Source organism: Macaca mulatta, chromosome 20 (assembly GCF_049350105.2).
Source record: "Macaca mulatta isolate MMU2019108-1 chromosome 20, T2T-MMU8v2.0, whole genome shotgun sequence".
Lineage (NCBI taxonomy): Eukaryota > Metazoa > Chordata > Mammalia > Primates > Cercopithecidae > Macaca > Macaca mulatta.
In genome coordinates, this window is record NC_133425.1 from 21,825,989 (window position 1) to 21,846,408 (window position 20,420).

A 20,420-nucleotide genomic window follows, 5' to 3' on the forward strand; every position below is an offset into this window, starting at 1 on the left:
GGCGCGGTGGCTCAAGCCTGTAATCCCAGCACTTTGGGAGGCCGAGATGGGCGGATCACGAGGTCAGGAGATCGAGACCATCCTGGCGAACATGGTGAAACCCCGTCTCTACTAAAAAATACAAAAAACTAGCCGGGCGAGGTGGCGGGTGCCTGTAGTCCCAGCTACTCGGGAGGCTGAGGCAGGAGAATGGCGTGAACCCGGAAGGCGGAGCTTGCAGTGAGCTGAGATCCGGCCACTGCACTCCAGCTCGGGAGACAGAGCGAGACTCTCTCAAAAAAAAAAAAAAAAAAAAAAAAAAAAAAAAATTTTATTGTATACTTCAAAATAGCTAGAAAAGATATGGAATATTCCTAACATAAAGAAATGATAAATGTCGGAGGTCATGGGTATCTCAATTTAGATTTCATCATTACACACTGTATGCTTGCATCAAAATTTCACATGCACCCCATACATATGTAAAGCTATTATATACCCATACACATTTTTAAAGACTTTTTTCACCACTAAAATTCTTTTTTTTTTGAGACGGAGTCTCGCTCTTTTGTTCAGGCTAGAGTGCAGTGGCGCAATCTCGGCTCACTGCAACCTCAGCCTCCTGAGTAGCTGGGATTACAGGTGCCCGCCACCACGCCCCGGCTAATTTTTGTATTTTTAGTAGATACGGGGTTTTGCCATCTTGGCCAGGCTTGTCTTGAATTCCTGACCTCGTGATCTATCCACCTCGGCCTCCCAAACTGCTGGGATTACAGGTGTAAGCCACCCAACCAGCCCACTACTAAAATTCTGAAAACATTGGTAAACTACAAAACAATTTATACTGTTCAAAATATATATATTTCCATAATCTTATCCCCTCAAAAAAATCCTATACCAAAGTAGTGTAAGCATTATCACCATTCCATAACGGAGCAAACAGCATCTGAGGGGTAATTCATATGTCTAAATTCTCTAGCTATTTGCAATTAAAATTGAGGGTTTAAACCTGAATCTCCTAAAACAGAGGCCAGAGCCCCTTCTGCCTCCCTTAAAAATCTCCCGAGGTGGAAACCCAAAGTTTAGGAATTATTAGAAGAGCTTTGTAAGCTGTTTCTCCTCTGTTAAAATACTGATTTCAACAAAGTATCGATTACCTAGTATGTGTGAAAGACCATGAATAAACACAACAGTGCTCACTGTTGCAATGGGAAATAAAGGGAAACGAAAATAAAGCAAATCAATTAAGTATCATATACAGTAGAATATTGATACATGCAGTAAAAGCAGCACAAAATACTTTTTCATTTCCAAAGAGGGCATGAACTTTTTTTTTTGTTTTGTTTTGTTTTGTTTTTTTGAGACGGAGTCTCGCTCTGTCGCCCAGGCTGGAGTGCAGTGGCGCGATCTCGGCTCACTGCAAGCTCCGCCTCCTCTTGAAAGAAGGGATGCCTTGAAGGCCAGACTACTTTTGAGTGCTAGGCACAACTCCTGTAGGGCATAATGCAGGTGTGTAAGCAGAGAAGTAACCAAAACACAAGGTTGTAGGCTGCTTACACAGTTGTAGGAAAGTGTAAATGAATACAATGGTGTCTGATCTCGTTACTCTCCAAAGAGTTCTCTCCTCCCCGCCTTCCACTCAGAACAGAAAAATCTTGCTCTGGATTCTTAAAAAATTATGTTTTTCAAATTAGCACTGAATAAAAGTAAGACAGGCTACAGGCTTCTCTGAAGCCAGTTTAACCATTATTTTGAATAGTTTATTTAATCTTTTTTCGTTTTCACATTAAATTTTTTTTCAACATTAAAAACGATGCCTACCAAAAATACTGATCAATTTTTAGAAGGATTGTTTGAAACCCTCCAAAAGTCTTTGAAAGAATATCTGTGGTTCTACTTACAAAATACCCTTTGGCAGTGTCCAAGTTGTCTATTTCCATAATAAGTCAGAATCTTAGGGATCTTGTCCTAGTATTTTCACCAGTTCTCTACACTATTTTTCATTCACTCAGAAGAGTTTGTTCCCAGACCATTCTTCTGAACTGTCTCATTTTAAATTTCACTGGTGGTGGGATAGGAGCTGATTTTTTGTTTTTCAACTATATATTTTTCTGAATTAAAAAAATCTTTTTTTTTTTTTTTGAGACGGAGTTTCACTCTTTCACCCAGACTGGAGTGACGTGGTGGGATCTTGGCTCACTGCAACCTCCGTCCCCTGGGTTCCAGGGATTCTCCTGCCTCAGCCTCCCAAGTAGCCAGTATTACAGGGATGCACCACCACACCCACTTACTTTTTGTATTTTTAGCAGAGACAGGGTTTCGCCATGTTGGCCAGGCTGGTCTTGAACTCCCGACCCCAGGTGATCCATCCGCCTCAGCCTCCCAAAGTTCTAGGATTACAGGCGTGAGCCACTGCGCCCAGCTGTGTATTACTTTTCTAATCTAATTTCCAATAAACATTCTAAACAGTTACTTTAAAACTTGTACAAGTGATTCCATTCATGAAAAGGTCAAAAACAAGCTAAACTTATCTAGGGTGTTGGAGTTAGGATGCTAGTTCACCAGGTGGTGACCGGATGGGCAGATAATGCTCTCAACTCCTTCTCTAAGTATAGGTTGCATTGGCATGTTTACTTTATGAAAATTCATCAAACTATACACTTAGGATTTGTGCCCTTTTCTGTAATGTACATTCCAATAAAAAGTTTAAGGTAAGGAGAAACATGCTGAAAAGGTTCAAATTAAGGAGAGAGCCCTTATAAAGTTTAGGGGGCCTCCTGAAGGTTGCAATAAGAGGAACATACGTAAGGGTCATCGTTTAGCAAGGAAGTAGGCTCTTTGGCTGCCTGGTTACTTTTACAAGAGCATCAGGCATTCTTTTAGACTATTAGAGAGACCTCGGAAATCCACATGGTGATCCCTAAGTCTGCCCAGGCACAGTTGTGATGGAGCAGGCAGCAAGGACAGTCTGTGGGAATCCCCCGGCTGGTAAGTGAGCTTAGCCAGTACTGCCATCTCCTCTTCCCTACTGAGACTATAAACTTACTTTCATGAAGCAACTTATAAAAGGAAAGAAAAAATAAAGTCAACTGTAATGGTGGTGAAGAAATCTAAGATAGTAATTATTCTTAGCCAAAAAACAGCTTTGGATAAAGAGGAAAATACTGCATTGTGCAATGCTCAGATCTAGGAACCAGTGGGCTACATATTACAGAAATAAGAGACTCATGAATATGTTTCCCAAAATATTCCAAGCTAAATCTACTGAATAGTTTCATACATGAATTTTGTACTTATTTAATTATGAAGGTCTGAACTGGATTCAGTTCCATGATGCTTTACAATATCTTATGGATAATATTAGATAATAAAGTGTTATTTGTAGATTTGGAGAACCTCAGATATCTTTGGATACTTTCAGAATACCAGTGATCTAGCTTAAATGTTTAATCATCCTCGATGAAAACAAAGGAGACAACTTAGATCATAAACCAATTGTTTGTAATCTCCTACACTAATCAATAAGCATCATTCTCCCAACTTACAAATATTTACACTTCAGCTACACTTGAAAGATGTGCTAAAAAGGCCGGGCGCGGTGGCTCAAGCCTGTAATCCCAGCACTTTAGGAGGCCGAGACGGGCGGATCACGAGGTCAGGAGATCGAGACCATCCTGGCTAATACGGTGAAACCCCGTCTCTACTAAAAAATACAAAAAACTAGCCGGGCGAGGTGGTGGGCACCTGTAGTCCCAGCTACTCAAGAGGCTGAGGCAGGAGAATGGCGTAAACCCGGGAGGCGGAGCTTGCAGTGAGCTGAGATCCGGCCACTGCACTCCAGCCTGGACGACAGAGCGAGACTCCGTCAAAAAAAAAAAAAAAAAAAGAAAGATGTGCTAAAGCAAGAATCAGTTATAGTGTTTTATAAATGCTCTAACAGGAAACATCAATACAATTTCAATTTATTAACTATTAGCAATAATCAGGCATCGAATAAACCTCACAGACTACGATAATACAATTAAGACTATGTCTCTACATAAATACAAACAGTGATGATCGTTTAGGACTATTCTGAAATCTCCCACTGAGTAAAAAAACAAAGTCTAAGAAACAAAGGAGGAAAGAGTTCCTTGACCACATAAAACATTTGGCTAGTTTACTAGTTTTGTTTTTAGACTAGAGACAGGGTCTCATTTTGTTGCCCAGGCTGGTCTCAAACCCTAGCCTCAAGCAATTCTTCCACTTCAGCCTCCCAAAGTGCTGGGATTACAGACATAAGACACCATGCCTAGCCTAGTTTAATAGTTTTTAAATGCCTAGTTTTTCTGCATTTTAGGTTTCTGACAAACTCTACAGTAGGTTTTTTAATTTTTTTTTTTTGAGATGGAGTCTTGCTCTGTTGCCTAGGCTGGAGTGCAGCTGCATAATCTCAGCTCACTGCAACCTTCACCTCCCGAGTTCAAGTGATTCTCCTGCCTCAGCTTCCCAAGTAGCTGAGATTATGGGTGCTTGCCACCATCCCCAGCTAATTTTTGTATTTTTAGTAGAGACGAGGTTTCATCATGTTGGCCAGACTGGTCTCGAACTCCTGACCTCAAGGGATGTGCCCGCCTCTGCCTCCCAAAGTGCTGGGATTACAGACTTGAGCCACCTCACCCGGCCTACAGTAACTGGTCATTAAATTCAATGTAAACATATTCTATGCTCTTTTGATGTAGAATATGCTAAAATGGTACCTGGTGACTTCAATATCATTGCAAGCCATATCGTCCTAGAATTATAAAAGTGTATTTCAGAAATCCTGCTCAAGGGGAGGGTCTACTGTATATATCTTTTATGTTACTAGGTAAAATTAATGGATATTGAGAGTGTACATTTGCCTTTGTTTTGATGATAGATTTCTATTCAAAAGATTAAAATTGTATAATGTGATCACTTCTAAGAAAGGACTACGTAATTCTTTACTTGTTTGAATTCCCAGCACCTGGTTCAGGAAATAATCAAAGTTTTAGTAAGTACTCATTATAATGAACTACTTCACCATTCTAGTCTTCTACATTTTTCTGTGCACAGACACAAGAGTCCTGGGTCTACTGTACCAGTTTGAGGGGGAAGCATTTATATAATTTAAGTACAGTCCCCTTTTGGCGGGGAGCATGGGTTGGGACATGGACAAAGGTGTTCTGATGGGACACTGTCTGGTTAATATCCATTATTATCTTTGCAGTCAAGTGGCCTACACATAACTGAACTACTTGAATGGGACCGTTTATAAGATTAGCAGCATGGAGGGCCATTTTAACGCCCTAGTCTAGCATCTTTCATTTTAGTTTTGTTAAGCTAGGCAAAAGGTATTATATTATTATATTTTTTTATTGAGACAAGGTCTCGCTCCCATCTCCTAACCTGGAGTGTACTGGCACAATCACGGCTCACTGTAGCCTTGACTTCCCAGGTTCAGGTGATTCTCCCACCTTTGTCTCCCAAGTAGCTGGGACTACAGGCACACGCCACCACACCAGACTAATTTTTGTATTTTTTTGTAGAGATGGGGCTTCACCGGGTTGCCCAGGCTGGTCTCGAATTCCTGAGCTTGAGCAATCTGTCTCCCTCAGCATCCTAAAGTGCTGAGATTACAGGCATATGCCACCACACTCAGTCAAAAATGTAGTATTTTAATGATAAAATATCCAGCAAAAATGTCAACAAATCAAGATCACAGCAAAGAGAAAGCAACATGTATTTTATGATTATTTGAATGGAGCAAAACATCTGAACACACTGTGAAATAAGGAGCCATGATTTTTTTTTTTTCTTTTTTCCAAATTTAGGATATGGTTTAGTAGTAGGTGGGAGGGATATGTGACCAAGGAGGAGGTGTAAGTTCCCTCTCTGGTGGGAAGTTCAACAGTGTGGGTAGTCTTCTTTCTTAAGCTAGGTGGTGGATATATGAGTATTCATAGTATTGTTCTCTTAAACACCATTCTGTATATCTTAAATATTGCATTTTTTAGGCTGGGTGTGGTGGCTCATGCCTGTAATACCAGCACTTTCGGAAGCCGAGGCAGGTGGATCACCTGAGGTCAGGAGTTCGAGACCAGCCTGGCCAACATGGTGAAACCCTATCTCTACTAAAAATACAAAAATTAGCTGGGCGTGGTGGCAGGCGCCTGTAATCCCAGCTACTCGGGAGGCGGTTCTTATTCTCAAAACAGTCTGTGTTAAAAAATAAAATGCTGTGTCTAATTGCAAGCGTTATTTTACCAGTATGTGATTGACATAACAACAACACATCAAAGTGTCAAAAGTGTAACTCTCCTGCCGAGTGAATTACCTCAATTTCCTGTAACTGCTCCTGATTGGTTGTATACATCTGCTGAAGAGAGTCCTCCAACTCTGTGTTCCGATCCAGTAATGTCTTCCCAAGCTCAGCAGCAAGTTGAAGATCTAGCACAACAAACGAATCTTAGAATACAAATGATCTCACATCAACAATTTATATAACCGAGTCCTTCAAAAAAGAACATGTAGTTTAGGTCACATCCCAATGGAAGGTTGAGTGGCACAGAAGGAAACCTGAGTTCTACTTAAAATTCAGTTAAACTGATGCCTCCAGCAGGTAAAGTATTCTCTTATGTACCCATACTTGTAAGAAGTGAAAAATAGTCATCTACTTTATGGAGATGCAGTTATTTGTTCAGGAATGATCATTCCGCAGTGTTACTTCTAAAATCCCATTTGCTAGTAGAATCAATGTATTCATATCCTGACAAGTCTACTTTTTTGAATGGACCCTTGAGCCAAAGTATAGGTGGAGCTTTCAAAAATCTTTAAAGTTCCCATGAATTTGGCTGCTGTGAATACAACTGTTAAAGTTTATTGTCATATATCCTGGGCTCCTAAGGGGACTAAAAATTATTCAGTCAAGAAAAGGAAAAATACATCAGCATTAAGAACACTGCCCCAGGTCACTCTACTTTTCTTTGTATCCTTCTGCAAGATGAGCAACTAGAAAAGCAAAACAGCAATGTGGTTTTCGAGGTAATTACATGTCAGTAGCTCATACTTCCATTTAGCACAGAATTATATTTTATTTTAAATCTCATTTTTCAACTCTCTCTACTCTTAGGCATAATGTCCATAAAACAGGATTTGTTTATATTATACTCAACTCCCAGAAATGAAAATTTAGTTAACAATATAATAAAGGACACTAGTTGTAACATAGGTCATTGAAATACTTCTCTGCATAATAAATCTTATGGAGCAGGCCTTTGATACAGTGGGAAATGCACTGTACTCTGGGCAGGTAAGTCTCAGGCCCAGTTCTATCATTTACCAGAATACTTTCAATATGGTGACTTTAGAGGCCCCTATAATTAGTATTCTTGTTTAGAGAGATGACTTATTAATATGAGATATGTCTTATCAATATGAGATTGTGAAAATCAAATGAAATAATAATACATAAAGGAGTACTTTACAAACTAAGTTGCAATATGCATACAAAGTACTACTAATATTCACTGATTCACAAATGAATGTTTTTGTCGCCAGGCACTATGCTAAGCATTAGCTACAGAAGAGTGAATAAAATGAAGTCCTGCTTTGCTGATATTCCCAGATTAGTGGAGGAAGTCAGACAAATGAGTAACTAAACTCACGTACTGTGATAAACAGTATTCATGCATGCATGCATATACTCAATAATATTAGACACTATTCTAGGCACTGGGATACTGCCCAGGAGCCATAAGGAACTCACATTAAAAAAAAAATCCCTGCCCTCATGGAGCTTATATTCTACTGGGAGAAACAGCAGAATAAAACATGACAGTGATAAATGCTAAAGAGAAAAAATAAAGCAAGTGGCCGGGCACGGTGGCTCAAGCCTGTAATCCCAGCACTTTGGGAGGCCGAGACGGGCGGATCACGAGGTCAGGAGATCGAGACCATCCTGGCTAACACGGTGAAACCCCGTCTCTACTAAAAAATACAAAAAACTAGCCAGGCGAGGTGGCGGGCGCCTGTAGTCCCAGCTACTCGGGAGGCTGAGGCAGGAGAATGGCGTAAACCCGGGAGGCGGAGCTTGCAGTGAGCCGAGATGGTGCCACTGCACTCCAGCCTGGGTGACAGAGCCAGACTCCGTCTCAAAAAAATAAATAAATAAATAAAGCAAGAAAGAAGTACAGGAGGAGTGTGGATGTGGGAGGCTGAAATTTAAGAGCATGTGACTAGGGCCACATTAGAATTGATATATGAAGGAACGGAATAAGTGACCCATGTAGATCCGTGTAGGGAAACAGCACTCCAGGCAGAGGCAAGGCAAGTGCAAAGCCCCTGGGAGGAAGCATGACTGAGCCATTAAGGAGGCTGAGGAGAGTGGAGCAGAATGTATTGGGCGGGGTGTCAAATCAGAGGGGCTCCACGATGGCCAGTATGGGGAGGGCCTAACTAAAGAGGTCAAGAGTTTGGCTTTTACCCCAAATGAAAAGGACTCCAATGGAGGCTTGACAGGATCACCCTGGCTGCTATTATACAGAGTGAATGGGACAAAAGTGGGAGCAGAGTGACAGAAAGATACTGCAATCATCTGGGTGAGAGATGATGGTGGCTTGGACTAGGGTGGCAGAGATGAAGATGGAGAGGAGAGGCAGAATTCTGACATGTTTTGAAAGTAAAGCTAAAGGATTTGTTGACCAATATAAAGTCTAAAAGATAAAGGGGGTAGAGGGGGAACCTGGATTTGGTGACAATGAACAAAGGGCTTTCTTTTTCTCTTTATTAGGCACAGTCTCGCTCTGTTGTCATGCTGGAGTGCAGTGGTACACTCATGGCTCACTTTAGCCTTGGATTCCTGGGCTCAAGTGATCTTCCTGCCTCAGCCTGCCAAGTAGCTGGGAATATAGGCATGCACTACCAAACCCAGCTTACTTACTTACTGATTTATTGTAGAGACAGGGTCTTACAATGCTGCCCAGGATGATCTCAAACTTCTGGCCCCAATACATCCTCCCACCTCAGCCTCCCAAAATGTTGGGATTACAGGCATGAGCCACAGTGCCCAGCCTAGGGACCAATTTAGAAAGAGAGGTCATAAGGAAGGTCTGAGAAGACCTTTTAGCTGAAGCTTGAAGGATGAAGAACTTGCCATGAATTTGGCATATTCTACAACCTGACAAGCAGCCAGTATGATAGAGGCATGAGAGAGCAGATCATATAGGATTTTACAGCCCATGGTAGGTAAAGTTTAAGTTTTATTCTAGGTATGATGGAAAGCAGCCTCAGTTAATGTCATAAAAGTATTATGGAAAAAAATATTTATCATAAAAACAAGGAAACTCACTACATAATTATTTTTAAACTTAATTTTTAGAGGTTGACAAATAATACTTACTGGCTATCCACCACTAATAGTAAAACTTAGCCTTGAGTAAACGGTAACAACAGCATTAGTTGTTTTTTTTTTTTTTTTTTTTTTTTTTTTTTGAGACGGAGTCATGCTCTGTCGCCCAGGCTGGAGTGCAGTGGCCGGATCTCAGCTCACTGCAAGCTCCGCCTCCCGGGTACACGCCATTCTCCTGCCTCAGCCTCCCAAGTAGCTGGGACTACAGGCGCCCGCCACTTCGCCCGGCTAGTTTTTTGTATTTTTTAGTAGAGACAGGGTTTCACCGTGTTAGCCAGGATGGTCTCGATCTCCTGACCTCGTGATCCGCCCGTCTCGGCCTCCCAAAGTGCTGGGATTACAGGCTTGAGCCACCGCGCCCGGCCAGCATTAGTTGTTTTAATGTCTACTCAAGTGCATAATTAGTATTCTACTTGGTTAGTTTTCACTCTAGAAAAAGCAAAACCCACCACACCCAAATCCAGATCATTTAAAAATATTTTACACCCATTTAAAATAAAACAGTATACTGTTTGTAGATAGGTGCTAAAATACATTATCTTGTGATTTCAAAACTAACGATGTCTATTACAGTCATTACATTAAGACTAGAAACCAGGTGCAGTGGGTCATGCCTATAATCCCAGCACTTTGGGAGGGTGAGCCAGGTGGACTGCTTGAGCTCAGAAGTTCGAGACCAGTCAGGGCAACATGGTGAAATGTCATCTCTACCAAAAATACAGTGAGGCCCTGTCTCAAACAAACAAACAAACAAAAAGACTTCCATTAATAGGTCTATGAAATAACTTGTATTTACAAAACACAGAACTTTTATAAATAGCTCAAAGCATTTAAGAGACATTAGTCTTTTTCTTGTCATTATTTGAGATGGAGTCTCACTCTTGTCACCCAGGCTGGAGTGCAGTGGTGCAATCGCAGCTCACTGCAACCTCTGCCTCCTGGAGTCAAGCGATTCTCCTGCCTCAGCCTCCTGAGTAGCTGGGATTACAGACGCCCACCACCACGCCCGGCTAATTTTTGTATTTTTAGTAGAGATGGGGTTTCACCATGTTGGCCAGGCTGGTCTTGAAATCCTGACCTCAAGTGATACGCCCACTGTGGCCTCCCCAAGTGCTGGGGATTACAGGCATAAGCTACTGCGCCCAGCCTACTTTTTGTTTTCCAGAGACATTAGTCTTTATTATCTTTAAAGGTATTTAGCCCAGTTTCTCAGCTGAGACAGCCTGAAGCACAAAGCTGTTAACTGACCTAATCAAGCTCCAAGGTGAGTCACAGATCAGATAGAAACTCTTAGGCCAACAGGTTTTCACTCTCACTCTCATCATGATTCTTTGTTATCTTCATCTGCAGAGTTTTAAGGCAATTGAAAGAGAAGTCCACAGGCTTCTTTAAGGTAGAGAATACAAATTTCCCCCGTGTTGAGGTACTTAATTTCTTCTTGTTTTCACAGATTGCAATGAGAAATTAAGAGTTCAACTATTTGGGTTTTTGTTGCCTGCTCTGCTAGTGAAAGCACATACAACCCCAGGCAGGTTAATACCTTGTTTTCATCAAACGAAAAAGGAACTATGGTTGAACATGTTCCAGAAAAAATGATTTTGTACTCACAGAGTATGTAATGTGTATACATAGGCCCACATGGAAGCTACCACACTCTATTAAAGACAAAGTATAAAAACATTACCTAGGTATTAAGTCTTTCCTTCTTAAATGTGTAAAGTGGTGAGTAACTCCTCACTGGGAAGGATCAGATTCACCAAAGATGCTCTTAACTAGCAATCAAAGCCTGAGCCAAGGGCTGGGTGTGGTGGCTCATACCTGTAATCTTGAGAGGTGACAATGCGCTAGCAGCCCTCACTCTCAGCGCCCCCTCGGCCTCCGCTTCCATTCCGGCGGTGCTTGAAGAGCCCTTCAGCCCGCCACGGCACCGTGGGAGCCCCTCTCTGGGCTGAGGCCGGAGCCTCCTCCCTCTGCTTGCCGGGAAGTGTAGAGGGAGAGGCGCGGAAGGGAACCGGGGCTGTGCTCACGGGCCGTGTGAGTTCCGGCGGGACCCGCTGGCCCCGCACACTGAGCGGCCGGCCCAGGGCAGTGAGGGGTTTAGCACCCAGGAGAGCAGCTGCGGGGGTTGCGCAGGGTCCCCCAGCAGTGCCGGCCCGCAGGCCCGGCGCTCAAATTCTCGCTGGGCCTTAGCTGCCTCCCCGCCCAGCAGGGCCCGGGACCTGCAGCCAGCCATGTCTGAGCTCCTCCCCAGGCGGTGGGCTCCTGCGCGGCCTGAGCCTCCCCTACGGGCGCCGCCCCCTGCTCCGTGGCACCTGGTCCCATCGACAGTCCAAAGGCTGAGGAGTGCAGGCCCGGCTCAGGACTGGCGGGCAGCTCTGCTTCCAGCCCAGGTGCAGGATCCACTGGGTGAAGCCAGCTGGGCTCCTCAACCCGATGGAGACTTGGAGAACTTTTATATATATAGGGGGAGGATTGTATGTGCACCAATCAGCACTCTGTGTCTAGCTCAGGATTTGTGAATACACCAATCAGCACTGTGTCTAGGTCAGGGTTTGTGAATACACCAATTGGTACTCTCTGTCTAGCTAACCTAGGGGAGACTTGGAGGACTAGCACTCTGTGACCCCATCTAGCTCAAGGATTGTAAATGCACCAATCAGCACTCTATGCCTAGCTCAGGGTTTGTATCTACCTAACTCTGTATCTAGCTAACTAGCACTCTGTGACTCTGTCTAGCTCAAGGATTGTAAACGCACCAATCAGCACTGTCAAAACGGACCAATCAGCAGATTGTGGGTGGGGCCAGATAAGGGACTAAAAGCAGGCTGCCGGAGGCCCCAGTGGCAACCCGCTTGGGTCACCTTCCATACTGTGGAAGCTTTGTTCTTTCGCTCTTTGCAATAAATCTTGCTGCTGCTCACTCTTTGGGTCTAAGCTGCCTTTGTGAGCTGTAACACTCACCATGAAGGTCTGCAGCTTCACTCCTGACAGCGAGACCACGAATCCACCAGAAGGAAGAAGCTCCAGACACGTCTGAAGGAAAAAACTCTGGACACACCATCTTTAAGAACTGTATAACACTCACCGTGAGGGTCTGTGGCTTCATTCTTGAAGTCAGTGAGACCAAGAATCCATCAATTCCAGACACAATCTCAGCATTTTGGGATGCCGAGGCGGAAGGGCTGTTTGAGCCCAAGAGTTCGAGACCAGCATGGGCAACATAGCAGGCCGTCGTCTCTTAGCAGGAAAAAAAAAAAAACAAAAAAACCCAACTGGGCCAAAACCTCTCCAAGAATCAAGACTGACTTGAGACTATCACCAACCACTTTCATTCAATTATGGAACTACCTGTGCTACTTAAGAGCAGCCAGGAACCTCTTCCCTGCTCCTGCAGAAAGAGATGCCAAGGACAGCACTCTTTAGTAGATAGCAAACAAAAAAGAATTTGAGGCTTGTCCTTATCTCAATTCTTATTTCCAGTAAAACAAAGCACCAAACTGGCTCAGAAACCTGAAGTCTCAATCTCCTAAATATTTCATAGGCTGTTAAGGACAGAATTTTAACAAGTCTCAACTACAAGAAAGCTCCTGTGAAGTCACACTGTATAACAGGATATTACTTCATCTGTTAGCTTAAAGACACCGGACTTTGTCTTTAAAAAAAGTTCATTTCCTGTTGAGTAGCAGCTGGCTTCCATAGCCGAAAGAAGCCAAAAGCTGGCAGTAAGCCTAAGGTTTTCTAAATAATTAGTGGAGGGAATAGAATATTGAATGTCCCTTACAGTTTTAATTAAGGCACAAAAGAAAAGGAAATAATATAGTTTCGAAGCTTTGTACACCTGTTCATCTCTACAGGATTACAAAAAGAATTTTCATTAAGAGGGTCTTTTCTAAGTCCTATTGAACTGGCCTGGCTTAGGCAACTACTAAAAACATCATAGATTTATTGCAGGCTTGAGAATTGCAACATATCAGTACCTTCATATGTTGAATATTCTTTCACTAATGAGTCTTTGCAGGTAATAATATATTTTTAATGGTGTAAACTGTTAGCTTTAAACAGATACTCAGCTCTATACTTTAGGCAAAAAAATTAGTACTGGCAGCAAAGTAATTTTTTTAAAGAACCTTTCTTCCAGAATTTTGAAAACTTTAAAACCCACCGTGATATTTTTCCCATTTTACTTTAGTTTATTTAAAAAAACAAAAAAACAAAAAAAACAACATATTCCAATGTTGGCTGGTAGTCTGTAGGAGTAATTCACTAATATTAAGGCTGAAAGTTTTTCCTATTACAAAGTCAAATGCGTCATTTAGTGATGCTTCTGTTTAACTCCTGTTGCCAACGTTACTATAATTGGGAAAGCAGAAAACCTGAATATAAATATCAAGAAAAATGGTGTCAGTTTTAATAACCCTCCAAAGAGTGATTCAGCAAAATAGTTGTACACAAGGAGGATGTACTCATCCTGAAATTTTAGGATTCCTTTAAACTAAGAGTTCATTTACTGATCCACATAACAGAAACCTGAATCCTTATTCTAAGTTTGCACAGCTCACCAAATGACAATAGCAGCTGGTTTAAAAGAAAATCCAGTCTCTGAAGTCCTTCCACCTTGTTCTCAGGGGCATGTTTCAAAGCAAGCACCATCATTACCTAAACTGAAGGCTCCTGCTGTCCCAGAAAATATCTTACCCACAGAGATTATTGTCAGTATTCCTATTGAGCCAACTCAGCCCTCTGACAAAAGACAGTCTCTTCATCAAAGTGTTTCGTAACAGCAAAGGGTTTTCTCCTCCTGTCTACACAAAAAAGCTTTACATGTTTCTAACAAGGTATGAATAGCAGACCAGAGTTTACTGAGGTTAGAATTTTCCAGCAATTTCAATTTAAAAAAGGATACCCTAGGAAACTTTGATACAAAGATTCAATCTATTTAGCTCATGGCTTCTACTACTAAAGGAAAACATTTTGTAGTTGTAAGAGTTTGAGAACAGGATCATTAAAAGTTGTTTTCCGGCCAGGTGCGGTGGTTCACGCCTGTAATCTCAGCACTTTGGGAGGCTGAGGCGGGTAGATCACAAGGTCAGGAGATCGAGACCATCCTGGCCAACATGGTGAAACCCCATCTCTACTAAAAATACATAAATTAAATGGGTGTGGTGGCGCGTACCTGTAATCCCAGCTACTTGGGAGGCTAAGGCAGGAGAATGGCTTGAACCTGGGAGGCGGAGACTGCAGTGAGCCGAGAGTGTGCCACTGCACTCCAGCCTGGGGACAGAGCGAGACTCCACCTCAAAAAAAAAAAAATTTCAGCAGTTCTCTCCAAATAAGCCTCACTCAGTAATAATGAGGATGTTAAAAAATGGACAGATGCCTGCACATAAAATCCCACTAGATCTGCTGAATAATCTGTTTAACAGGACAGACCTGCTCCCAAACTTAATTCAGCAGCAAGGGTCTACTGAGGGCCTACAACGTACGAGGCGCTGTAGTGGGCACATCCCATGAGGCAGCACCTCCAGGCTTCTCTAGTGAACAGATTCCTGGAACATTCACTCTATGGGAGTAAGAATCCTGCCTATCCAAACATGTGGGGAGGCGCTGTGGCCCCAGTGCCTAGGCCAATACCTGGCAAAGAGCAGATAATACATTTTTGAGAAATGAACAAGTTTTAAAATCTGTTAAAAGTTTAGGAGTTAACATATAATTTAGCAAAACTGGGGAAAGAATACCCTTTTATTCACACTGTAGCCTTTATTCTTTGACAGGCCATATTCACAAGTTATAATTGTTGGAATTTCACATCTTCTATTCGTACTCTATATAGTTGGTTATGACATAGAGGGGTATGTCAAAGTCCACTGTGATAAGGTAGCAGCCCTTTGGAAAACACAGAAATGCAACTGGCAGTAAAGAGGTTCAGACCTCTGTGTGTGTGTATGTGTGTGTTTTTAGACAGAGTTTCGTTCTTACCATCCAGGCTGGAGTGCAATGGCATGATCTCAGCTCACTGCAACTCCGCCTCCCAGTTTCAAGCAATTCTCCTGCCTCAGCCTCCCGAGTAGCTAGGATTACAGGGGGCTGCCACCACGCCCAGCTAATTTTGTATTTTTAGTAGAGATGGAGTTTCACCATGTTGGCCAGACTGGTCTCGAACTCCTGGCCTCAGGTGATATGCCCGCCTCGGCCTCCCAAAGTGCTGGGATTACAGGCATGAGCCACTGCACCCAGCCCAGACCTGTGTGGTTTTTTAAATTTTTTTTTTTTTTTTTTTTGAGACGGAGTCTCGCTCTGTCGCCGAGCCTGGAGTGCAGTGGTGCGATCTCGGCTTACTGCAAGCTCCACCTCCCGGGTTCACGCCATTCTCCTGCCTTAGCCTCCCAAGCAGCTGGGACTACAGGCGCCCACCACCATGCCCGGCTAATTTTTTATTTTTTGTATTTTTAGTAGAGACAGGGTTTCACCGTGTTAGCCAGGATGGTCTCGTTCTCCTGACCTCGTGATCCACCTGCCTCGGCCTCTCAAAGTGCTGGGATTACAGGCGTGAGCCACCGCGCCTGGCCAGACCTGTGTTTTTAACGTTAAACTTGAAGAGTTGATGACTTTATTTTGATCAGAGGTTAAAGAGAATTCCACCTGTAACCCTGACACGCTGCACTTGCTGCTTGATAGACTGAAGTGTTACAGCTGGTGGTTCCAAACAACCTCCAACAGTGGGAGAACGCAGCGTGGACTAAGGCACCTGATGGAAGAGAGCCATGAAAACACTTCTGTGATAGTGCTTCAGTGCAGTTCAACAAATACTAAAATCGAGCTTCCAGTATGTGCCAAGTATTATGCTAGATGCTGGGAATACCAGAAAAAAGAACCTGCCCCCTCTATACCCTTAAGGATTTATGCTTCTTAAATTTTTTTTTTTTTTTAAGACAGAGTCTCGTGTCGCCCAGGCTGGAGTGCCGCGGCGCCATCTTGGCTCACTGCAACCTCGGCCTTCTATATTCAAGCAATTCTCCTGCCTCAGTCTCCTGAGTAGCTGGGATTACAGGCACATGCTAATTATAGGCACGCCTGGCTAATTTTTGTATTTTTAGTAGAGACGGGGTTTCACCTTGTTGGTCAGGCTGGGCTCAAACTCCTGATCTTGTGATCCACCCGCCGCGGCCTCCCAAAGTGTTGGGATTACAGGCGTGAGCCACCGCACCCGGCCTATGCTTCTTAAATACAGGAAAGAAAAATATTTAGTTGTGATGATACAAATTAAATTATAGGGAAATACTGCAATGGCACAGTGGTTGCCTCACAAATCCTGGAGAAACTATCAAACTAGGCCATCAATCCCTATGGGGAAATCTGAAAACAGGTTTGTTAAAACGTATGAGAAATGTGTCCTTTGGACATAAAGATGATGCCACCAAACACTGCACTGCAACCACTAAGCAGCTTGGACTCTATAAGCGTAATAAAGGTGAATTACTTTGGTTAAAGTGATTGCATGTTAATTTAAGAAATTATCTTCCTCCAAAAGAGGTGCTCGTTTTATTTTCCTTTTCTGAGTTACTCAAGTCTACACAGTTTCCTTCTGCCATGTTCAGTGGTTAGCATGAACAAGCATCTGCCATGTTCAGTGGTTAGCATGAACAAGCATCTGCCATGTTCAGTGGTTAGCATGAACAAGCATCAGCATCATTCAATATTTAACTAAATGAGATGTTAATTTTCACTGCAAGATTAGAGCTGAAAACATTTACATAGAATTGCAGAAACCAAAGATGCCGGGAAAAATTCCTGAGGATTATTCACAGTGTTCAGTATAGCGGTTAAGAATGTTTGCTCTCGAGTCTTAAGGGGAACCCTAGCACTCCCCAACATTATCACCTCTATTGTGTTACTGGGAGATAAATGAGCAACTCTGTTATGGGCCTATCAGTGTTAGGCACATCAAAAGTGTTCCCCAATTGCTAGCTCCTGCTATTAGTATAAAAAAAAGTGGGGCCCCACTGGCCCCAAAGTGTTGGCTGCTCTATGATTGTTCTCTGGAGACACCATCGGCAGGCCTATTTCTAAGTGAAAGCTGGCATGCAAACTGAAGAAAAGTGGCAGAGGTAGAAGCGCTCTTCTGTCATTTCAACTGGCATCTGGTGAACTATGCGTAACAGCTTAATTCCCAACTGAAAAAAAACTGTTAACTAGGATGGTAAGGAAGGGATGGGGGTTTGAGGAGTGACTACAACTCCTCCTTTTGAGTGTGTGGGTTCAAAAAACCACTCCCTCCCCCACTTAGCTTTAGGCAAGCCACTCAACCGTTTCAACCTCCGCTTTCCTCATCTGGAAAATGGGATAACAAAAGTTACTCTCAGTGTAATTGGATTGTTTGTACCTCAATGGATAAATGCTGGAAGGGATGGACGCCCCGTTCTCCATCACGTGCTTATTTCACACTGCGTGCCTGTATCCAAACATCTCACGTACCCCATAAATAGATACACCTACTATGTACCCTCAAAATTAATCAATTTTTTAAAAGTTACTGTCTCCTAGAGTTACGGCGCAGAGCGCACAGCTCCCGCTACATCGCAAAACCACTACCACCTGCAGCAGCCGGCCCTCCGTGCTGGCCAAGAAAGGCGCTGGGCTACACAGCCTGCGAGGGGGCGGCTTCTCGGGCTCTGCCACTTACTACGGGACACACTGGCTCACCCGGTCTGCCTCGGAGGAATGCAGTGAGGATTAAACTAGCTAATCCACGGAAAGCGCTTAAAACGGTGCCTGGCGCGTCCCTGGCCCCCATGCGCCTCGGGTCTGATATTCAACTGCGCATTAGCAGGGCCGTGGGCCCCGCGCCGAGGCTTCCTGCGGGCGGGATCCACGGGCACGGCCGGCCCCGCCGCCAGGTGAGCCCGAGCCCTTCCCGGCACCTGCATCCTCAGCCGCCAGAAAAAGCAACTTTTTAACAGTTTCGCAGCGGGGGCCTCCCGGGCCAGGCCGCCGCCGCCGCCGCCCGCCCGCCCGCGGGGCGCCCCCGCCCTCACCTTGCTGGAGGTCCTGGTGGTCGTACCACGGCTCGTCCTCCTTCATTTCAAACTCCTCCACCAGGTTTTCCGCCAGCATCTCGGCTGGGTCCTCTAGGGGCAACGGTCCCCGCCGCCGCCGTCCCGCCTCAGCCGCTGCCCCGGGCTCTTCCCCGGCCCCTCCGCCCTCAGCCAGAGCCGCCCTCGGGCGGGACGCGCCGCCGCCCAGGCTCCGCCGCGCCGCCTCAGCCCCGTTCCCGCCGGCGACCGCCGCCGACCGGCCGGCTGCTTCGACTCGCCTAGCGCCTCCCAACGGCCCCAACGGCCGGGCGTTACGGCGCGAACGTAGGGAGCCAGGTTCTCACGCTGCCGCCGGTCTTCACGCCGCCGCCGGGCCCAACGTGGCACTTTGGCAGAACCCTCCCCGGCCGGGGATGCGATTCAAACCCCCGGCGGCTTCTCAACCAATCGCGAGCGGGCCGCTGGCCGAGCGACAGGGACTTCGTCCAATAGCGTCTCTCCAAAGACCCGCGGCTCGCCCGGTTTCGAGGCCAAGCAGCCAATGACGGGCCCCGAATAAACAAAGAAGGCGGGGAAACAGTGAAGGGGTGCGGCCGAAAGCCCGCCCCCTGATCTGCGCTGTGCGGCTCCTAGGAGCGCGTACTAGGTTCCGGGCTGTGGAGCTGGCGGAGGCGAGTCCTGCCGCTTTGGTGGGTGTCCCGAGGCCAGCGCGTCCGTGGACAGGCAGCGCAGGCCGGAGGGCCTAGGACTTCGGCCTCTGAGAGGCGGGCGGTTGTCGAGAGGCGTCCTTCGTGCCGGCGGGAAGCGCGAGGGTGCCGGAAGCCGGAGGTCCGCCGCCCGGCTGCCGCTTCTCGCATGTTGACTCTGAGATTTGCTCCGGGTCCGGCAAGGAGACTCGGAGTCGATCGGGAGTTTAGGGCTGAGAAAACGCCCACTGAGCGGTAGCTCTTGTCTCGTTGACATCTGAGCTCTGGGAATTACGCTCCCTAAAACGGTGGGCGCCAGACCCCGTTGAGAATCTGGGGCAGTGAGGGATGCCCGAAGCTGTCCACTTGGAGGGGGAAAATTGTAAGCAGGGTTGCAACGATTTTTAAAAGGTACCTCTAGACCACAAGTTAAGCATCTGGGGACGTGGCATTGCACCTGGAGGGGTCAGGCTGCAGCCCCAGCACTTAGTAGCCAGCAAGGCAGAGCACGCTGTCCTCCACCGACATAACCCAGCAAATACTGCTCATGAGTAAAGCTTTTAGCACCATCTTACAGACAAAGCACGGAAACTCTTAAGCAGGATGACAGACCTGAAGGTCAATGTTCTCAACCTTGACGTAAAGGTAAAATTGCAGCTGATGGAAGACAGCAGGGCCAATATCTAGCAAACTTTGAGCAACGAAACAAAAAAATCGAGGTTTAAGTATATAATTGAAAGATTATCTCTAGAACATAAGGTAATAAACTGTTAGAAATTCGGAAAGAGGGAAGAGGTGGAGAGGAGTGTTAGTTAAATCCTGATCTATTTTAGCAGTGAGTCGACAGATAATACCTTACATTGATAATCCAATAAATCGTTTCCACAAATATGGAGAGAGCTGCCAGAACTAAAAATGGGAAGCAGTTAAGAGTTTTCCGAGGCCGGACGCGGTGGCTCACGCCTGTAATTTAGCATTTTGGAAGACCGAGGCGGGCGGATCACCTGAGGTCGGGAGTTCGAGACCAGCCTGACCAACTTGGAGAACCCCCCATCTCTACTAAAAATACAAAATTAGCCAGGCATGGTGGCGCATGCCTGTAATCCCAACTACTTGGAAGGCTGAGGCAGGAGAATTGCTTGAAACCCGGGAGGCGGAGGTTGCAGTGAGCCAAGATCGCACCGTTGCACTCCAGCCTGGGCAAAAGGAGCGAAACTCCGTCTGAAAAAAAAAAAAAAAAAAAGTTTTCCTAAGAGGAGGTGTGAGTTGAGGCTGGGGACTTTGGCTTTTTGTTATAAACCCTTCTGTGATCTT

General features: G+C 44.9%; 1 protein-coding gene across 3 annotated transcripts in view; it reads right to left on the reverse strand.

Moving 5' to 3' along the window:
* The window catches only part of CDR2 (cerebellar degeneration related protein 2), a 31,547-nt gene extending 12,973 nt beyond the window's left edge, over positions 1-18,574 (reverse strand). The window contains exons 1-2 of one of the 3 annotated variants that reach the window (XM_077983563.1): positions 11,207-11,822; positions 6,317-6,429 (exon numbers count right to left, since the gene is read on the reverse strand). In XM_077983563.1, the coding sequence (XP_077839689.1) occupies positions 6,317-6,429; positions 11,207-11,276 (183 nt within the window). In that variant the 5' untranslated portion in view covers positions 11,277-11,822. 3 annotated transcript variants of the gene reach the window in all.
* Between the last annotated feature and the right edge of the window lie 1,846 nt (positions 18,575-20,420).